Consider the following 17757-nt stretch of genomic DNA (forward strand, 5'->3'; position numbering starts at 1 on the left):
TCACTCCAGTGTTAATGCTAAATTGTAATTATTTTGCCCCTATGGCCTATTTCTTGTCGTACCTCCCTAATCGTACTACATTTGCACACACTGTACATAGACTTTTTCTATTGTGCCATTGACTGTACATTTGTTTATCCCATGCGTTATTGTTTTTGTCGCACTGCTTTGCTTTATCTTGGCCAGGTTGAAGTTGTAAATGAGAACTTGTTCTCAACTGGCCTACCTGGTTAAATAAAGGTAAAATAAAATTTAAAAAAGAATGTCCAAATCAGGTAATTATGCCGCGTTCATGTCCTATTCGGAACTAGGAAACTCGGACATTTCCGAATTGCTAATAGGTTCTGGATAAACATATGCTGGCTTCACCACTTAGCTTGTCGGATATTTCCGAGTTTCCTAAGTCTGACTAGCATATGAACCCTGCATTAGCCCCATGTATCGTAGAAGAAGTCCTTTAATAAATTATTATCTTTCTTTTCCGGTTTCCGGTCGGCTCCCGCCCCACTCCGCCATCATGAAGTTGTGAACCAAAAAACGAATGAGACAGAAAGGGTAAAAAAAGGAAAACAATTCATGAATAACATTTATGTAATGATAAAATATGGTCGAGAGTGGAGCAAATACCGGGGTCAGCTTTAAATTGATTAACTGTTTCCCAGTCGTAATCTTCTGATTGCTGGTGAGAAGACCAGGTCGTTAGCTTTTTGATTGACTGCCATAGCTAATGCTAGCTAAATCGTTTGCGAAGAATGGAATATCAATGAAAACAATGTGGCTCGCTCGTGTTGAATAGAGCAGAAGAGTTAACGTTAACGTTAGAAGAGCGACTAATATTTCCCATCCCGGGCCAGCTAGCTAGCTCTCCAGCTAGCTACGGTGGACCCCAAAAGCCACGGTAAGACATGTCATATAAGGCTAAGGTTAGCTCGCTTGTAACGTCTCAAATACTGTCGTTCATTGGCACTGTAGCAAACATTAGCTAGCAATGCCAGCAACAGCCGTTTCGGCGATGCAAGTACCCTGCTATTCTGCGGTATACTTTTATATTAAAGATTCTGACTTTTCTCGTCAATACAATTTACACGGAACGTGCATTGATACAAATGGCACTCTGATTCAGATGACGATAGCGAACAAATTACACCCCTTGTTTTTGCAATTCGGTGTCATATTTCTTTTGGGAGGCGAAATGTAGTTAAAATGTTGCTCTCCTCCACTGAGTGTTAAGGGACCGTATTAAAACGGCAACGCCTTAAAGTGCAACTGAAGGCAATAAACAACTTATCTGATAGAAAATGGCCTATGTTGCATTGATATGGGTCAAACATTTGTAATGGTGTCAAAATTGACTTCAAAGTGTAAATAAGATAATTCTGTTCATAAAGTCTGTCTCGTCCAAAACTGAGTTTTGTAAGTGAGTTCATCATGACTTATTTGAGGGTTGGGTTTTGATTTTGACAGTACTCCATTGCCTGCTAACATGGGATACACACCTGCGGATATTGTGCGTATGGGTGCCTAACTTTGTCTGGGGGGGGGGGGTTAGTGGTGCATTTTAAAAATCATGTTCCTGCAATTCTACACTCCTAACAGGGGGATCCATATTTATAAACAAAACACAACCATTGCTCTAAGATTTTGACACAAATTATTTAAAAAAAGAAAGTGTTTTAATGACTAATCTACTCCCTTCCCTGAAAATCCCACCCATAGTGGGGGTTTGAAACCCTACCAGCTTTGTGACTCACAAATATCTTGCTTCTCCCATGACAATTGCTTTTTCATTCTTAAAACCACACATTTTGACCAAAGATGGCATAACAGTCGGACATGTGTTTGTCTTTGTCTTATCCCGTGTAAATAGACAGTTCGTATATATTTTAATCTCACTTTTTATCTACGAACTAAATATACTTTCCTGCAACCCGCCTCACCCAATGTCGTACGGATCTGATATTTATATTCCTTATAACTGGAACTTCCATCAGGAGCTAGCCAGCTAACTAGCTATTAGTCTTTGTTAGCCATGTCTAGCGGTCTTCACCTTTTTAGCAATGACACCAGCCAGCTTTAGCTCAGACAATAACTGCCAGTCTGCCGAGCACGGTATCAACCCAGAGAATATCGGACTGCTTCTCTCTACCACATCACCGGATTCCTGCCGCTCTGGTTCATTACACCGGCTCATCGCAGCTAGCTAGCTGCAACCGAGTGGCTACTGTTAGCTAACGACCCTGTCCCGAAGCAAGCACCAGTTAGCCTTGAGCTAGGCCCGAATACCAGCTATTTCTAGGGCTACAATACCTCTTTTGCCAATTGGCCTGGACCCTTTATTGTCGACATGGTGCCCCGCCAATCCATCACAAGCGGTCTGTCGGCGTAATCGTCCGATGTGGTCTCGACAGGATTTTTTGTTGTGATGTTGCCGAAGACCCAACTGCAAGCCCTGGCCCACTAGCTTTCTACTACGCATAGCGTCGTAGTGACTACCGAACGGCTCCCTGACTCACCAATTGCTGCTCATTGGACCCTATGATCACTCGGCTACACAGCTGATGCCCCCTGGACTGTTTCAATAACACAGTACCTCGTTTTGTTTACCTGTCGGCCCCAGCCTCGAACTCAGGTCCTGTATGTACCTAACTGACCCGCTCTGCCCATTCATCGCCATATACCCGTTGTCTTAGCTCTCCTGATCAACACCTGTGATTTGTTTTATGCCTCTGTAATGTCAATATGCCTTGTCTACTGCTGTCTCAGCTAGTTCTTATTGTTTTATTTCACTGTAGAGCCCTCTGTCCCGCTCAAAATGCCTTACATAGCTCTTTTGTCCCACACACATGCAGAGACCTCACCTGTCTTAACTGGTGCCTCCAGAGATGCAACCTCACTGTCACTCAAAGCCTAAGTTTACCTCCGCGGTATTCACATCCTACCATACCCTTGTCTGTACATTATGCCATAAATCTATTCTACCACGCCCAGAAATCTGCTCCTTTTATTCTCTGTTCCCAACGCAGTAGACGGACAGTTCTTATAGCCGTACCCTTATCCTACACCTCCTCTGATGTAGAGGTTAACCCAGGCCCTGTAGCTCCCAGTACCACAACTATTCCCCAGGCGCTTTCATTTGTTGACTTCTGTAACCGTAAAAGCCTTGGTTTCAAGTATGTTAACATCAGAAGCCTCCTCCCTAAGTTTGTTTTATTCACTGCTTTAGCACCCTCTGCCATCCCTGATGTCCTAGCTGTGTCTGAATCCTGGCTTAGGAAGACCACCAAAAATTCAGAATCCCAACTACAATATTTTCCACCAAGATAGAACTTCCTAAGGGGCTGGAGTTGCAATATATTGCAGAGAGAGCCTGCAGAGTTCTGTCATGCTATCCAGGTCTGTGCCCAAACAGTTTGAGCATCTTCTTTTAAAAATCCACCTTTCCAAAATTAAGTCTCTAACAAGTGGCAACAGTGATAGACCCCCCCACTCAGCCCCCAGCTGTGCCCTGGACACCATATGTGAATTGATAGGTCCGCGGTCAAACGAACACCCCTCATCACTGTCAAACACTCCCTGAAACACTTCTGTGAGCAGGCCTTTAAAATCGACCTGGCCCGGGTATCCTGGAAGGATATTGACCTCATCCCGGCAGTAGAGGATTCCTTGTTATTCTTTAAAAGGGCTTTCCTCGCCATATTAAATAAGCATGCCCCATTCAAAAAATGTAGAACTAAGAACAGATATAGCCCTTGGTTCACTCCAGACCTGACTGCCCTTGACCAGCACAAAAACATCCTGTGGCATTCTGTATTAGCATCAAATAGTCCTCCCGATATGCACGTTTTCAGGGAGGTTGGCAACCTATATACACAGGCAGTTAGGAAAGCAAGGGCTAGCTTTTTCAAACAAATGTTCTTCCTGTAGCACAAACTCCAAAAAGGTCTGGGACACTGTAAAGTCCATGGAGAATGAGAGCACATCCTCCCAGCTGCCTACTGCACTGAGGCTAGGAAACACTGTCACCACCGATAAATCCACGATAATTGAGACCTGGCTACCCCTACCCCGGCCAACAGCCCCTGCACCCCCCGCAGCAACTTGCCCCCCGCGTATCTTTATTAGTTACCAGCCTCAGAAATTGCAGCCAAATAAACGCTTTAGAGTTCAATTAACAGACACATCTGAACATCAACTGTTCATAGGAGTCTGCGTGAATCAGGCCTTCATGGTCGAATTGCTGTTAAGAAACCACTAACGGACACCAATATGAAGGGACTTGCTTGGGCCAAGGAACACGATCAATGGACATTAGACCGGAGGAAATCTGTCCTTTTGGTCTGAGTCCAAATTTGAGATTTTTGGTTCCAACCGCTGTGTCTTTGTGAGACGCAGATTAGGTGAACGGATGATCTCTGCATGTGTTCCCACCGTGAAGCAAAAATTCATTTGTCAAAAGTCGCAAAAGTAGTGTCCGGGGTTTAGACCGCCACGGTCCCTGATCCCATAACAGATGTTCATGCAAACACATTGGGTTGAAAATATTGAAGTTCCGGATGTTTTAAAAAAAAATGGTAAGTCAATTCAAATGTATTAAATGGACCAAATAAAATGCAAAGCAATTGCCGTAGATTGTACAGATGAGGTCCCTGAACCAGAGCCATCTAATTTAGCTAGCCTCAACCAACAGTTGGTTTTATTCATGCACGTGGCATCGGGTGGAAGCTATTGAAGTAAAGGAATATATATATTTTTTTATGGTTAGTCAAAGCATTAAAAAAATACAAATATAATTGCCGTAGATTGTAGAGGTCCCTGAAAATATTAGTTGGTTTGAGATGTTTGTCTTGTGGTTGCAAAGCTTTTAACCTAGTTAACGCTAGGTTTCAATTTCATTTTTAAGACTGCCCCTTAGTTGCAACTACACAGAGAATGAGCCATTGAAATGAACTTATTTTTTATAAACGGAACAGCAAAAACAAGGTGTTATTGTTCGCTATCGTCAGTGGATTCAGAATAACATTTGTCACCCAGGTATGTTCCGTTTAGGAGGTATTGACGAGCATAGTTTTATATTAAAGATTCAGACTAACTACACTGCACTCCAGGCTAGCTAGCACGCTGTTGAAACAGCTTGAACTTAAAATGGATACAATTTAGATGTCACTAGCCTACACACTAGCTCATGTCAGTGGATTTTATTTAAAAAAATAAAAAGCTTGAGTCAACTATGCAACACCTTTTTATAGAAAGCCTAAATAAGGTCAGGAGTACAAATTGGCCTAAGTTGCATGGACTCTGTGTGCAGGACTAGTATTGATCATATTTTTTGAATGACTACCTCATCTTTGTACCTGACACACAGAATTATCTGTAAGGTCCCTCAGTCGAGCAGTGAATTGTAAACACAGATTCAACCACAAAGACCAGGAAGGTTTTCCAATGCCTCGCAAAGAAGAGCACCTATTGGTAGCTGGGTAACAACATAAAAAAAAAAAATGAATATCCCTTTGAGCATGTTGAAGTTAATTACACTTTAGATGGAGTATCAATACACCCAGTCACTACAACGATACAGGTGTCCTTCCAAACTTAGTTGCCAGGGGAAGGAAACCGCTCAGGGATTTCACCATGAGGCCAATGGTGACGTTAAAACAATTAGTTTAATGGCTGTGAAAGAACTGATTGTGGATCAACAATGTTTTAGCTACTCCACAATACTAACCTTTAACGAGAGAGTGATAAGGAAGTCGAAACAGAATACAAATATTCCAAAACATGCATCCTGTTTGCAACAAGCACTAAAGTAAAACTTAAAAAAATGTGGCAAAGCAATTTAACTTTTTGTGCTGAATACAATGTGTTATGTTTGGGGCAAATCCAACAATACATCACTCAGTACCACTATATATATTTACAAGCATGGTGGTGGATGCATCATGTTATGGGTATGCTTGTTATTGGCAAGAACTATGGTTTAAGATGAAAAGAAGTGTATTTGAGCCAAACACAGGCAAATAAAGACACTGAGACAAGTTCTCCTTTCAGCAGGAAAAACCTAAAAGACGAGGCCAAACATTGAAGTTGCTTACCGAGACGACATTGAATGTTCTCGAGTGGTCTAGTTACAGTTTTGACTTTAAATTGGCTTGACAATCTATGGAGAGTCTGTCTAGCAATGCTCAACAACCAACTTGACAGATCTTTAAGAATTTAGAAAATAATAAATGGGTAAATGATGCACAATCGGGGTGTGGAAAGCTCTTAGAGACTTGCCCAGAAAGACTCGCTGCCAAAGGTGGCTCTAACATGTATTGACTCAGGGGTGTGAGTACTTATGTAAATTAGATATTTCTGTATTTGATTTTAAAGGAATGTGGAAAAACGAATTAAAGCATGTTTTCACTCATTATGGGGTATTGTCTGTAGATGTGGCGGCAGGTAGCCTAGTGGTTAGATCTACCTAGTCGAATTCCCAAGCTGACAAGGTAAAAATCTGTCGTTCTGCACCTGAACAAGGCAGTTAGCCCACTGTTCCTAGGCCGTCATTGTGAATACTATTGTGTTAACTGACTTGCCTAGTTAAATTAAAAACATTTAAAGTTAATTTTTATTTACAGAACAATGGTGGAATGAGTCAATGGGTATGAATACTTTCTGAAAGCACTGAATCTTGTTAGCTAGCCAGCTAGACTTCTCCTTTTTATAGGGAACCTAGAGACTTCCGTATTGTTGGACTGCCTTCAATTCATGGCCACAGGAATTTTTTTTTTTTTGCTGAAGCACTGTAAGAGACAAGAGCACTGACAAAAAGAAATGTCCTCCCACTGTCAACTGTGTTTATTTTCAGCAAACTTAACACGTAAATATTTGTTTGAACATAAGATTCAACAACTGTGACATAAACTGAACAAATTCCACAGACATGTGACAAACAGAAATGGAATGTGTCCCTAAACAAAGGGGGGGTCAAAAGTGAGTGTCAATGCAGCTGGTGACCACACCAGATACTAAGTACTACAATGCGTCTCCTCATGGACTGTACCAGATTTGCCAGTTCTTGTTGTGAGATGTTACCCCGCTCTTCCACCAAGGCACCTGCAACTTCCTGGACATTTCTGGGGGGAATGGCCCTCACCCTCCAATCCAACAGGTCCCAGATGTGCTCAATGGGATTGAGGAGATTGAGATCCAGTTTCTTCGCTGGCAATGGCAGAACACTGACATTCCTGTCTTGCAGGAAATAGCGCCCAGAACGAGCAGTATGGCTGGTGGCACTGTCATGCCTGAGGGTCATGTCAGGATGAGCTTGCAGGAAGGGTACCACATGAGGGTGGAGGATGTCTTCCCTGTAACGCACAGCGTTGCGATTGTCTGCAATGACGACAAGCTCTGTCCGACGATGCTGTGACCCACCGCCCCAGACCATGATGGACCCTCCACCTCCAAATCAATCCCGCTCCAGAGTACATGCCTCGGTGTAACGCTCATTCCTTCGACGATAAACGCAAATCTGACCATCACCCCTGGTGAGACAAAGTCAGTGAGGAGCACTTTTTGCCAGTTCTGTCTGGTCCAGCGACAGTTGGTTTGTGCCCATAGGCGGTGAAGTCTGGTGAGGACCTGCCTTACAACAGACCTACACGCCCTCAGTCCAGCCTCTGTCTGAGCACTGATGGAGGGATTGTGCGTTCCTGGTGTAACTTGGGCAGTTGTTGTTGTCATCCTGTACCTGTCCCGCAGGTGTGATGTTCGGATGTACCGATCCTTTGCAGGATTTACACGTGGTCTGCCACTGCGAGTACGATCAGCTGTCTGTCCTGTTACTCTGTAGCTCTGTCTTAGGCATCTCACAGTACGGACATTGCAATTTATTGCCCTGGCCACATCTGCAGTCCTCATTCCTCCTTGCAGCATATCTAAAGCACATTCACACAGATGAGCAGGGACCCTGGGCATCTTCTTTTGCTGTTTTCAGTCAGTTGAAAGTCGAGGTTGACTGATCATGATTTTTCAACGCCGATACCGATTATTGAAGGACCTAATAAGCCGATACCGATTTATCGGCCCTTTAAAAGAAATGTATATATATTTTTATCAATTTATTTAGAACATGTATTTTATTTGTAATTATGACAATTACAACAATACTGAATGAACACTTATTTTAACTTAATATAATGCGTCAATAAAATCAATTTAGCCTGAAATAAATAATGAAACATGTTCATTTTGGTTTAAATAAATCCAAAACAGTGTTTGAGAAGAAAGTAAAAGTGCAATATGTGCCATGTAAGAAAGCTAACGTTTAACTTCCTTGCTCAGAACATGAGAACATATGAAAGCTGGTGGTTCCTTTTAATGAGTCTTCAATGTTCCCACGTATAAAGTTTTAGGTTGTAGTTATTATAGAAATGTCGGACTATTTCTCTCTCTACCATTTGGATTCCATTACCCTTTGACTATTGGATGTTCTTATAGGCACTTTAGTATTGTCAGTGTAACAGTATAGCTTCCGTCCCTCTCCTCGCTCCTCCCTGGGCTCGAACCAGGAACACAACGACAGCAGCCACCCTCGAAGCAGCGTTACTAATCCAGAGCAATGGAAAAAACCCAACTAGTCTCAGAGCGAGTGACTTTTGAAACGCTATTAGCGCGCACCCTGCTAACTAGCTAGCCATTTCACATTGGTTACACCAGCCTCATCTCGGGAGTTGATAGGCTTGAAGTCATAAACAGTGCAATGCTTGACGCACAACAAAGAGCTGCTGGCAAAACGCACGAAAGTGCTTTTTGGATGAATGCTTACGAGCCTGCTGCTGCCTACCACCGCTCAGTCAGACTGCTCTATCAAATCATAGACTTAGTTATAACATAACACACAGAAATACGAGCCTTAGGTCATTAATATGGTCGAATCCGGAAACTATCATCTCGAAAACAAGACGTTTATTTTTTCAGTGAAATATGGAACCATTCCGTATTTCATCTAAGGGGTGGCATCAGTCTCAATATTGCTGTTACATTGCACAACCTTCAATGTTATGTCATAATTACGTAAAATTCAGGCAAATTAGGCAGCCCAAACTGTTGCATATACACTGCATGCAATGAACGCAAGAGAAGTGACACAATTTCACCTGGTTAATATTTCCTGCTAACCTGGATCTCTTTTAGCTAAATATGCAGGTTTAAAAATATATACTTCTGTGTATTGATTTTAAGAAAGGCAGTGATGTTCATGGTTAGGTACACATTGGAGCAACGATACGCACCGCATCGATTATATGCAACGCAGGACACGCTAGATAAACTAGTAATATCTCAACCATGTGTAGTTAACTAGTGATTTTGTATTTTATAAGAAGTTTAATGCTAGCTAGCAACTTACCTTGGCTTACTGCATTCGCCTAACAGGCTGTCTCCTCGTAGAGTGCAATGAAAGACGGGTGGTTAGAGCGTTGGACTTGTTAACTGTTAGGTTGCAAGATCAAATCCCTGAGCTGGTGAAAATCTGTCGTTCTGCCCCTGAACGAGGCAGTTAACCCACCGTTCCTAGGCTGTCATTGAAAATAACAATGTTAACTGATTTGCCTAGTTAAATAAAGGTGTAAAAAAAATAATAATAATTGGTTAAATCAGTGTCCAAAAATACCTATTTCCGATTGTTATGAAAACTTGAAATTAGCCCTAATTAATCGGCCGACCTCTAGTTGAAAGGCCACTTTAGTGTCCTAAGTTTTCATAACTGTGACCTTAATTGCCTACCTTCTACAAGCTGTTAGTGTCTTAACGACCGTTCTACGTTCATTAATTGTTAATGGTTCATTGAAACGGTGTTTAAACCCTTTAAAATGAAGATCTGTAAAGTCATTTGTGTTTTTACAAGTTATCTTTGAAAGACAGGGTTTTGATAAAGGGAGGTTTATATGAGACAGATAAATAGTAATTGAAAAACAAGAACTAAAAGACATCTGCAACTGCCGTGGGTTCGATTTATGGTGTAAGAATTGTGAAAATGCTTAAGTTCAATGCATGCAGACCTACTAGCCATCTAGTTACAGTGCCATCAGAAAGTTCACACCCTTTGACTGGGATTAAAATGGATTTAATTGTCATTTTTTTAACAATGATACACAGAAAATAATCTAATGTCAAAGTGGAGAAAATGTCTAACATTTTGTAAAAAAAAAAAAGATCTAGATTAGATCAGTATTCAACCCCCTGAGTCAATACATGTTAGAATCACCTTTGGCAGCAATTACAGCTGAGTTTTTCCAGATAAGTCTCTAAGAGCTTTCCACACCTGGATTGTGCAACATTTGCCATTTTTATGATTTTCAAAATACTTCAAGCTCTGTAATATTGGTTGTATGTCATTGTTAGTGTTAGGTTCTAATTTTAAATAAAGACCGTAAAGACAACACTAGATAGCAATTTTCAGGCCTTGCCATTGATTTTCAAGTCAAAACTGTAATTTTGCCACTCGCGAACAGTTACTGTCCTCTTGGTAAGCAACTCCAGTGTATATTTGGGCTTGTGTTGTAAGATTATTGTCCTGCTGAAGGGGCAATTCATCTCCCAGTGTCTGGTGGAAAGCAGACTGAACTCAGTTTTCCTCTAGGATTTTGCCTGTGCTTAGCTCCATACCATTTTTTTATATATTTTTTTATCCTGAACTCCCCATTCCTCAACGATTACAAGCATACCCACAACACGATGCAGCCACCACAATGCTTGAAAATGTGGACAGTGGTACTCAGTAATGTGTTGGATTTGCCCAGAACATTACACTTTGTATTTAGGACTTAAAGTTAATTGTTTGCCAGTTTATTTTGCAGTATTATGCGACTTGTTAATAAGCAAACGTTTACTCCTGAATTTATTTAGGCTAGCCATAACCAACGTTTTGAATATTTAATGACTGAAGACATTTTAGATTTTATTTTTAATACAATTTAAAAACAAATCTGAATTCCACTTTGACATTGTGGGGTATTGTGTATAGTCCAGTGACACAATCTCAATTTAATATTTTTATTCCGGCTCTAACACAACAACATTTGGAAAAAGTCAATGGGTGTTAATAGTTCCTTAAGGCACTGTGTGGTCTTGTATGTAAAAGGTTTCTTGTTTATAATCTCCAACATCAAATTGTGTCCTCATGACATGCAGGTGTGGCTAATATCAAATTCCTCTCTTGTATTCATGTTTGCCCACAGATTTGTCTTTGGTGGGGTGCAGGCATGCACCCAAATTAGCAACTGGGATGCCATTGCCAACACCAACATGAACATTTTCGATTGAAAACAATTGAAGGATTTTGGCGTTGGGCAACAGAGCTAGGAAGGGGCAACCCCATCCTTCATAATGGTAGGGGAAACATTGTATTAACCAAAATGCATTTCACCAAAACACATGCTCCTGAAATGATTTAGATGTGTGTAGTATTATTATTCATTGTAGCACACAAGTTCATATTTTGTATTTCCTTCATCCTATACCTGTTGTGGTTGAATGCAAGAAATGGACTGTGGCTGACCTGGGTTCAGAAGACCTGGTCAGAAGCACTAACGGGGCAGTCCCATTTGTTTTCTCTTATATACTGCAGACAAGTCATATTTGCATGATTTAGCTTATTCATTAATCGTTAACATTTGCTTCATTCATGTGACCAACCAATACTGGGTCATGCGTGTGACAGACCAATACCTCACGAGGCTTCTTTAAGCTGACACCTTGAAACTGAGATCTCAAAACAAGGGTCTGGGTGTACTGCCAAATTGAAAATACTGATAGTGAGGGTTTGTTCAGTCAGTCACTTGCATGAACACAGAAAACTGTTATTAGAAAAACATAGAACACAAATGCACCAACATAACATTTTCCATCACAGGACTATTCCATAGACGGTTTGGTTGTTTAGCAACAACCGACACGTGGGGCATAACAGCCAGAGTTAGATGGTTGACGATGTAAACTATATTTAGTCCGAATGTTTATTGAAAACAAATAGGTTGTTGAATTGTTGGTTAGCTTGCAAATTTTAACCATCTTAGCATTGACATGAAAGCAGTCAAAACATCTCAAAACAAGACTAGCTGAAACAAACCACCTATGATTCCCCACATCGCAGCTTCTTGTCATTGTTGCAATCTGACTGTTCAGACTCATAACAAAGCACAGTTTCTTGCCACATTGATGCGAGTGGATAATTTGTGATGTTGTCAAGCCAACCCATCTATTGGTTCCACAGGGATTGACAAAGGTCTGAAAGGCACTCGCCCAACGAGCAAGTCTGGTCTTTTTTTGGTTGCCTGAAGATTAAGATTGGGGCGGCAGGAAGCCTATTGGTTAAGAGCATTGGGCCAGTAACCAAAAGGTCACTGGTTCGAATCCCTGAAACAAGGTGAAAAATGCCCTTGAGCTGGGCACATAACCCTAATTGATCCTGTAAGTCACTTTGGATAGGAGAGTCTGCTAAATGACTCAGAGGTAAAAAATAAAAATACATATCTATATACATATATTTTTTTTGACTGATTCTCCAGAACTTTTGTATAATTTCAGCCAGTAGATAAGTGGTGCTAAAACTGGTCTCCTTTATTTGCATCCAATTGATATATCTTACGAATTTGTTGTGCTTAAGATTAGGGTTGTGAATGTTTAAACTTTTAAACTAAATTGAATCCTTAACTTTAAGAAAAGATTCTACCCAAAAACTATTTTTTTTGCTCCACAACATTACCCTTAACAAGGGGCCTCCTGAGTGGCGCAGCGGTCTAAGGCACTGCATCGCATTGGTGCGGCTGGCTTACTGGGTAAAGCAAGCATTGTGTCAAGAAGCAGTGCAGCTTGACGGTTTGTGTTTTGGAGGACGTGCAGCTTGACGGTTTCTGTTTTGGAGGACGCACATCTCTCGACCTTTACTTCGTGTAGCGATGGGACAAGACTGTAACTACCAATTTGGAGTTCACGAAATTGGGGAGAAAAAGGGGTCAAAATAAATTACCAAACAAAAATCTGCGCAACATGCAATAATTTCTATGATTTTACTGTTAGAGTTTATATAAGGAAATCAGTCAATTTAAATAAATGAATTAGGCCCAAATGTATGGATTTTACGTAACTGGGAATACAGATATGAATCTGTCACAGATACTTAAAAAAAGAAAGGTAGGGGCGTGGGATCAGAAAATCACTCAGTATCTGGTGCAACACATCTCCTTTGCATAGAGTTGATCAGGCTGTTGATTGCTGCCGGTGGAATGTTGTCCCACTCTTCAATGGCTGTGCGAAGTTGCTGGATGTTGGCAAGAACTGGAGCACACTGTTGATCATGAGTATCCCAAACATGCTCAATGGGTGACATGTCTTGTGAGTATGCAGGCCATGGAAGAACTGGGATGTTTTCTGCTTCCAGGAATTGTGTACAGATCCTTGCGACATCCGAAGGAGATGCTGAAACATGCGGTGGATATGTTCATTGTCCGTAGCTTATACCTGCCCGTACCATAACCCCACCGCCACCATGGGGTACTCTATTCACAAAGTTGACATCAGCAAACTGCTCACCCACACAAAGCCATACATCATTATGCGGTTTTGAGGTGGTTTGGACATACTGCCGAATTCTCTGAAGTGAAGTTGGAGGTGGCTTATGTAGGAAAAATTAACATTAAATTCTGTCAACAGCTCTGGTGGACATTCCTGCAGGCACCATGCCAATTGCACACTCCCTCAACTTGAGACATCTGTGGCATTGTGTTGTGACACAACTTCACATTTTAGAGTGGCCTTTTATTATTCCCAGCACAAGGTGCACCTGTGTAATGATCATGCTGTTTAATCAGCTTCTTTATATGCCACACCTGTCAGGTGGATGGATTATTTTGGCAAAGGACACGTGTACGACAACTTGTTCCAGACAATATCCGTCAACTTCGCACAGCCATTGCAGATGAGTGGGACAACATTCCACAGATCACAATGAACAGCCTGATCAACTATTTGCTAAATAAACTAAAGTAGCAAAGTACATAACAATAACAAGGTTATATACAGGGGATACAGAGTCGATGGGTGTGGTTACAGGTTAGTCGAGGTAATTTGTACATGTATTTACGGGTGAAGTGACTATGCATTGATAATAAACAACGAGTAGCAGCAGTGTAAAAACAAAGGGGGGGGGGGGGGTCAATGTAAATGGTCTGGTTGGCCATTTTTGATACATTTTTCAACATTCTTATTGCTGGTGGTAGAAGCTGTTAAGGAGCCATTTGGACCTAGACTTGGCGCTCCGGTACTGCTTGCCATGCAGTAACAGAGAGACTGTGCCAATGCAGATACCGAAGTCACAGAAAGCAAGGCACAAAACAGAGAACTTGGCAAACAAGTAATTTGTGGTAGGCGTGGAGGCCGCCATCTTTATGCACGTCCGATATTCAAAGGCTTTGAGGAACATTTTAATTTCTCTTTTGGAATTGAAATGGAATTCATCGCAATCCTGACATGTGGCTACATTTCAATGCAGACAAACTTAAGCTCAAAGCCTCATACTGGTGTGTGTTCGTTCAGGCGCTGGCCATGCCGTCCAGTGTGCGGGCCGGGAGCCTGAAGGACCCAGAGGTAGCTGAGCTCTTCTACAGAGATGACCCTGAGAAGCTGTTCACCGACTTGCGGGAGATCGGCCACGGCAGCTTCGGAGCGGTCTACTTTGTAAGAAAGGGGGCATCTGTGGACTTGGCATAAGTGGGCAAATGGATGCATCTCACTCACTAGTTTACTGTTTATTTTGTGTCCCTTTTTGGGAGATGATTTTTATGAGCTGTAGTATAGAAATATTTGTCACTTGGTACTGCATACATTTTTACTAAACACTAAATAAATAAATAATATCCAGTACAGTATTTGGTACACAGTAAAAACTTGTAGTAGGGGAATTCGGGCATAACTTCAGTGATGGATGCATGAGAACTGGGAAGAGAAATGGAATGGGTATTGAAAGGGTGTTGATAAGATGAAGGGTGAAATGACAGGGAGGCAGCCACTAGGCTAGGTAAAGACAAGTGAAGGATGAAAGGTAGGAGGTGGGTAGTTATGGGTAAAAAGGTAGCGCAGGGTAAGAGATTGGTTGAAGGATGAAAGGTCCTTTTTAAATAGATGGTGTTAGTGACTAGTGAAGGATGGAGGAAGAAAGAGTGTGAAAGAGGTGAAACTGTAGTTTATCAATTTGTCTGTGCCTGCACTTAAAGATGTGTGTGGCCAGTGGCCACTGTTTGCATGATTAGAAATGTATTTATTTTAACCCTTCCTTACCCCATATTCCTTACATTAGGCACATGACATCCGCACCAATGAAGTGGTGGCCATTAAGAAAATGTCCTACGGTGGCAAGCAGTCCAATGAGGTAGGAACACAGATTGAGTAATGGTAAAATGTACCTTGTTATTAAAAAAAAAAGTGTTCACTACATTTGCCATCTGTTGCAATGGTGTAGGCCAAGTTTTTCATGTTTTCAAGCTCCCTCTTTCTCTCTTATGAAGAAATGGCAGGATATCATAAAAGAAGTGAAGTTTCTCCAGAAACTGCACCACCCCAACACTGTGGAGTACAGAGGTTGCTACCTGAGAGAGCACACAGCATGGGTAAGTGAAGCACTTCTTTAACTCAAACATGGTACCCTATTCCCTTTACAATGTACTACTTTTGGGTCCCATGGGGCTCTGGTCAAAAGTAGTGCACTATATAGGGAATAGGGTGCCATTTGGTATTGACTATGAACTAGGGGTCACTGACAAATTAATTTTGGTTATTGATGTTGTGGTTATCGTTGGTTGATGTTTTCAGTCAGCCCCTATTCACTACCTATCCCTTCCCATAGGCCCAAACCCTTCAGTGTTGGCAGATCTGAAGGATCTGGATAGGTATAAGCAGTGTAGTGGAGGAGCTTCCATATTTCATTCACCTTACAAATATGCAAACATTGATGTGGCCAAGGGGAAGGTGTAGGGAATACATTTTGACCGGCTCTCCATCACTTCCCCCCCCTTCTTGCTCCATATGTTAACCTCTCTCCTTCATTCTCTTAGCTGGTAATGGAGTATTGTTTGGGTTCAGCCTCCGACCTACTGGAAGGTGAGTAGAAAACGACTAGATGGTTTAAGTTCACGTTCAAACAAGTACTTCATGTGATGTACACTGGGGTGGTGGAAGTAAACCAGGGGTGTGTTCATTAGGCATGTAATGGTAGAAAACGAACTGAAACGGGGAGGGACAACCTGGATTTGTGGTCAAATAAGAGATGCTTATTTTCGTTCTGTTGCAAAAGGTTTTTGTTGTGTGCCCTAATGAACACGTCAAAGAATGAGTGTTTAACTGTTCATTTTGTCTGCCTCTGTGTGCTTAGTCCACAAGAAGCCCCTCCAGGAACAGGAGATAGCAGCCATCACCCACGGTGCATTGCAGGGCCTGGTGTATCTTCATTCTCACAACATGATTCACAGGTGAGAGAACCTCTCTCCTCCCCCACACGATGGGACGGGAAGGGAAAACAAGAGAATGAAAGAAATGTAATCCAAAAATAAGCTCTCATTGTTGAATGGATGTTTTAACCCTCTTTTTTTTAAACATATCTATCCCTTTGTCTTGGTCTCTCTGTCTGCATGTCTCTTTCTCTCTCTCATTCTATTTCTCTTGCTCTCTTTCCCCTCGCTTCTTCCTTTCCTGTCTTTTTTTTCTCTCTCTACCCCACTTCTCTTTCTCTCTCTCCTCTCCTTCCAATTAAAAAGGCTTTATTGGCATAGAAAGTATTACCACATACATTTCCAAAGAGAACTGATAATATTGACTTTGTAAATAAATATATATATTTACTGACTTAATATTATTGAGTCAATGATGTCAATTAATAATAAGAAACAGAATACTCAACTAATAATAATGGTGTCTCCCCCCACACTTTCTCTCCAGGGATGTGAAGGCTGGTAACATCTTGCTGACTGAGCCTGGCCAGGTGAAACTGGGTGATTTTGGCTCAGCCTCCATCATTGCCCCGGCCAACTCGTTCGTGGGCACGCCCTACTGGTGAGACACTGGTCTCTTCTGTTGTTTCTATGGTCATTATTGTAAGATTGCCAAATTTATTGATGACAATGGCGATATGATCCACAAGTAGGACAAAATACCAAGGATGTGTCCCAGATGGCTCCCTATATACTGCCACTACAACAGAGGCCCTGGTCAGAAGTAGTGCACTATATAGGGAATAGAGCGCCGGTCGACAGGGTGGGCCAACCGGTGCCCTATTGATGACAGCTTTACACTCTCTTGGCATTCTCTCAACCAGCTTCACCTGTAATGCTTTTCCAACAGTCTTGAAGGAGTTCCCACATATGCTTTACACTTGTTGGCTGCTTTTCCTTCACTCTGCGTTCCAACTCGTCCCAAACCATCTCAATTGAGTTGAAGTTGTGATTGTGGAGGCCAGGTCATCTGATGCAGCACTCCATCACTCTCTTTCTTGGTCCAATAGCCCTTACACAGCCTGGAGGTGTGTTGGGTCATTGCTCTGTTGAAAAACAAATAATAGTCCCACTAAGCGCAAACCAGATTAGGTATTTTATTAGGATCCTCATTAGCTGTTGCAAAAGCAGCAGCTACTCTTCCTCGGGTCAACACAAAACATGAAACATAATACAGAACATCAATAGACAAGAACAGCTCAAGGACAGAACTACATACATTTTTTTTAAAGACACA

General features: G+C 41.7%; 1 protein-coding gene across 4 annotated transcripts in view; it reads left to right on the plus strand.

Annotated features, from left to right (window-relative positions):
• The first annotated feature begins 473 nt into the window (after positions 1-473).
• taok2b (TAO kinase 2b) overlaps positions 474-17757 on the plus strand; it is a 63812-nt gene continuing 46528 nt past the window's right edge. For 2 of the 4 annotated variants that reach the window (XM_031799870.1, XM_031799867.1), the window contains exons 1-8: positions 493-898; positions 11220-11370; positions 14575-14715; positions 15335-15406; positions 15543-15644; positions 16089-16134; positions 16406-16502; positions 16969-17082. In XM_031799870.1, the coding sequence (XP_031655730.1) occupies positions 11368-11370; positions 14575-14715; positions 15335-15406; positions 15543-15644; positions 16089-16134; positions 16406-16502; positions 16969-17082 (575 nt within the window). In that variant the 5' untranslated portion in view covers positions 493-898; positions 11220-11367. Of the gene's footprint in view, positions 899-11219; positions 11371-14574; positions 14716-15334; positions 15407-15542; positions 15645-16088; positions 16135-16405; positions 16503-16968; positions 17083-17757 lie in introns of all 4 variants that reach the window. The other 2 variants (XM_031799868.1, XM_031799869.1) reach the window with 2 other exon arrangements.

Source organism: Oncorhynchus kisutch, linkage group LG20 (assembly GCF_002021735.2).
Source record: "Oncorhynchus kisutch isolate 150728-3 linkage group LG20, Okis_V2, whole genome shotgun sequence".
In the NCBI taxonomy this organism is placed as follows: domain Eukaryota; kingdom Metazoa; phylum Chordata; class Actinopteri; order Salmoniformes; family Salmonidae; genus Oncorhynchus; species Oncorhynchus kisutch.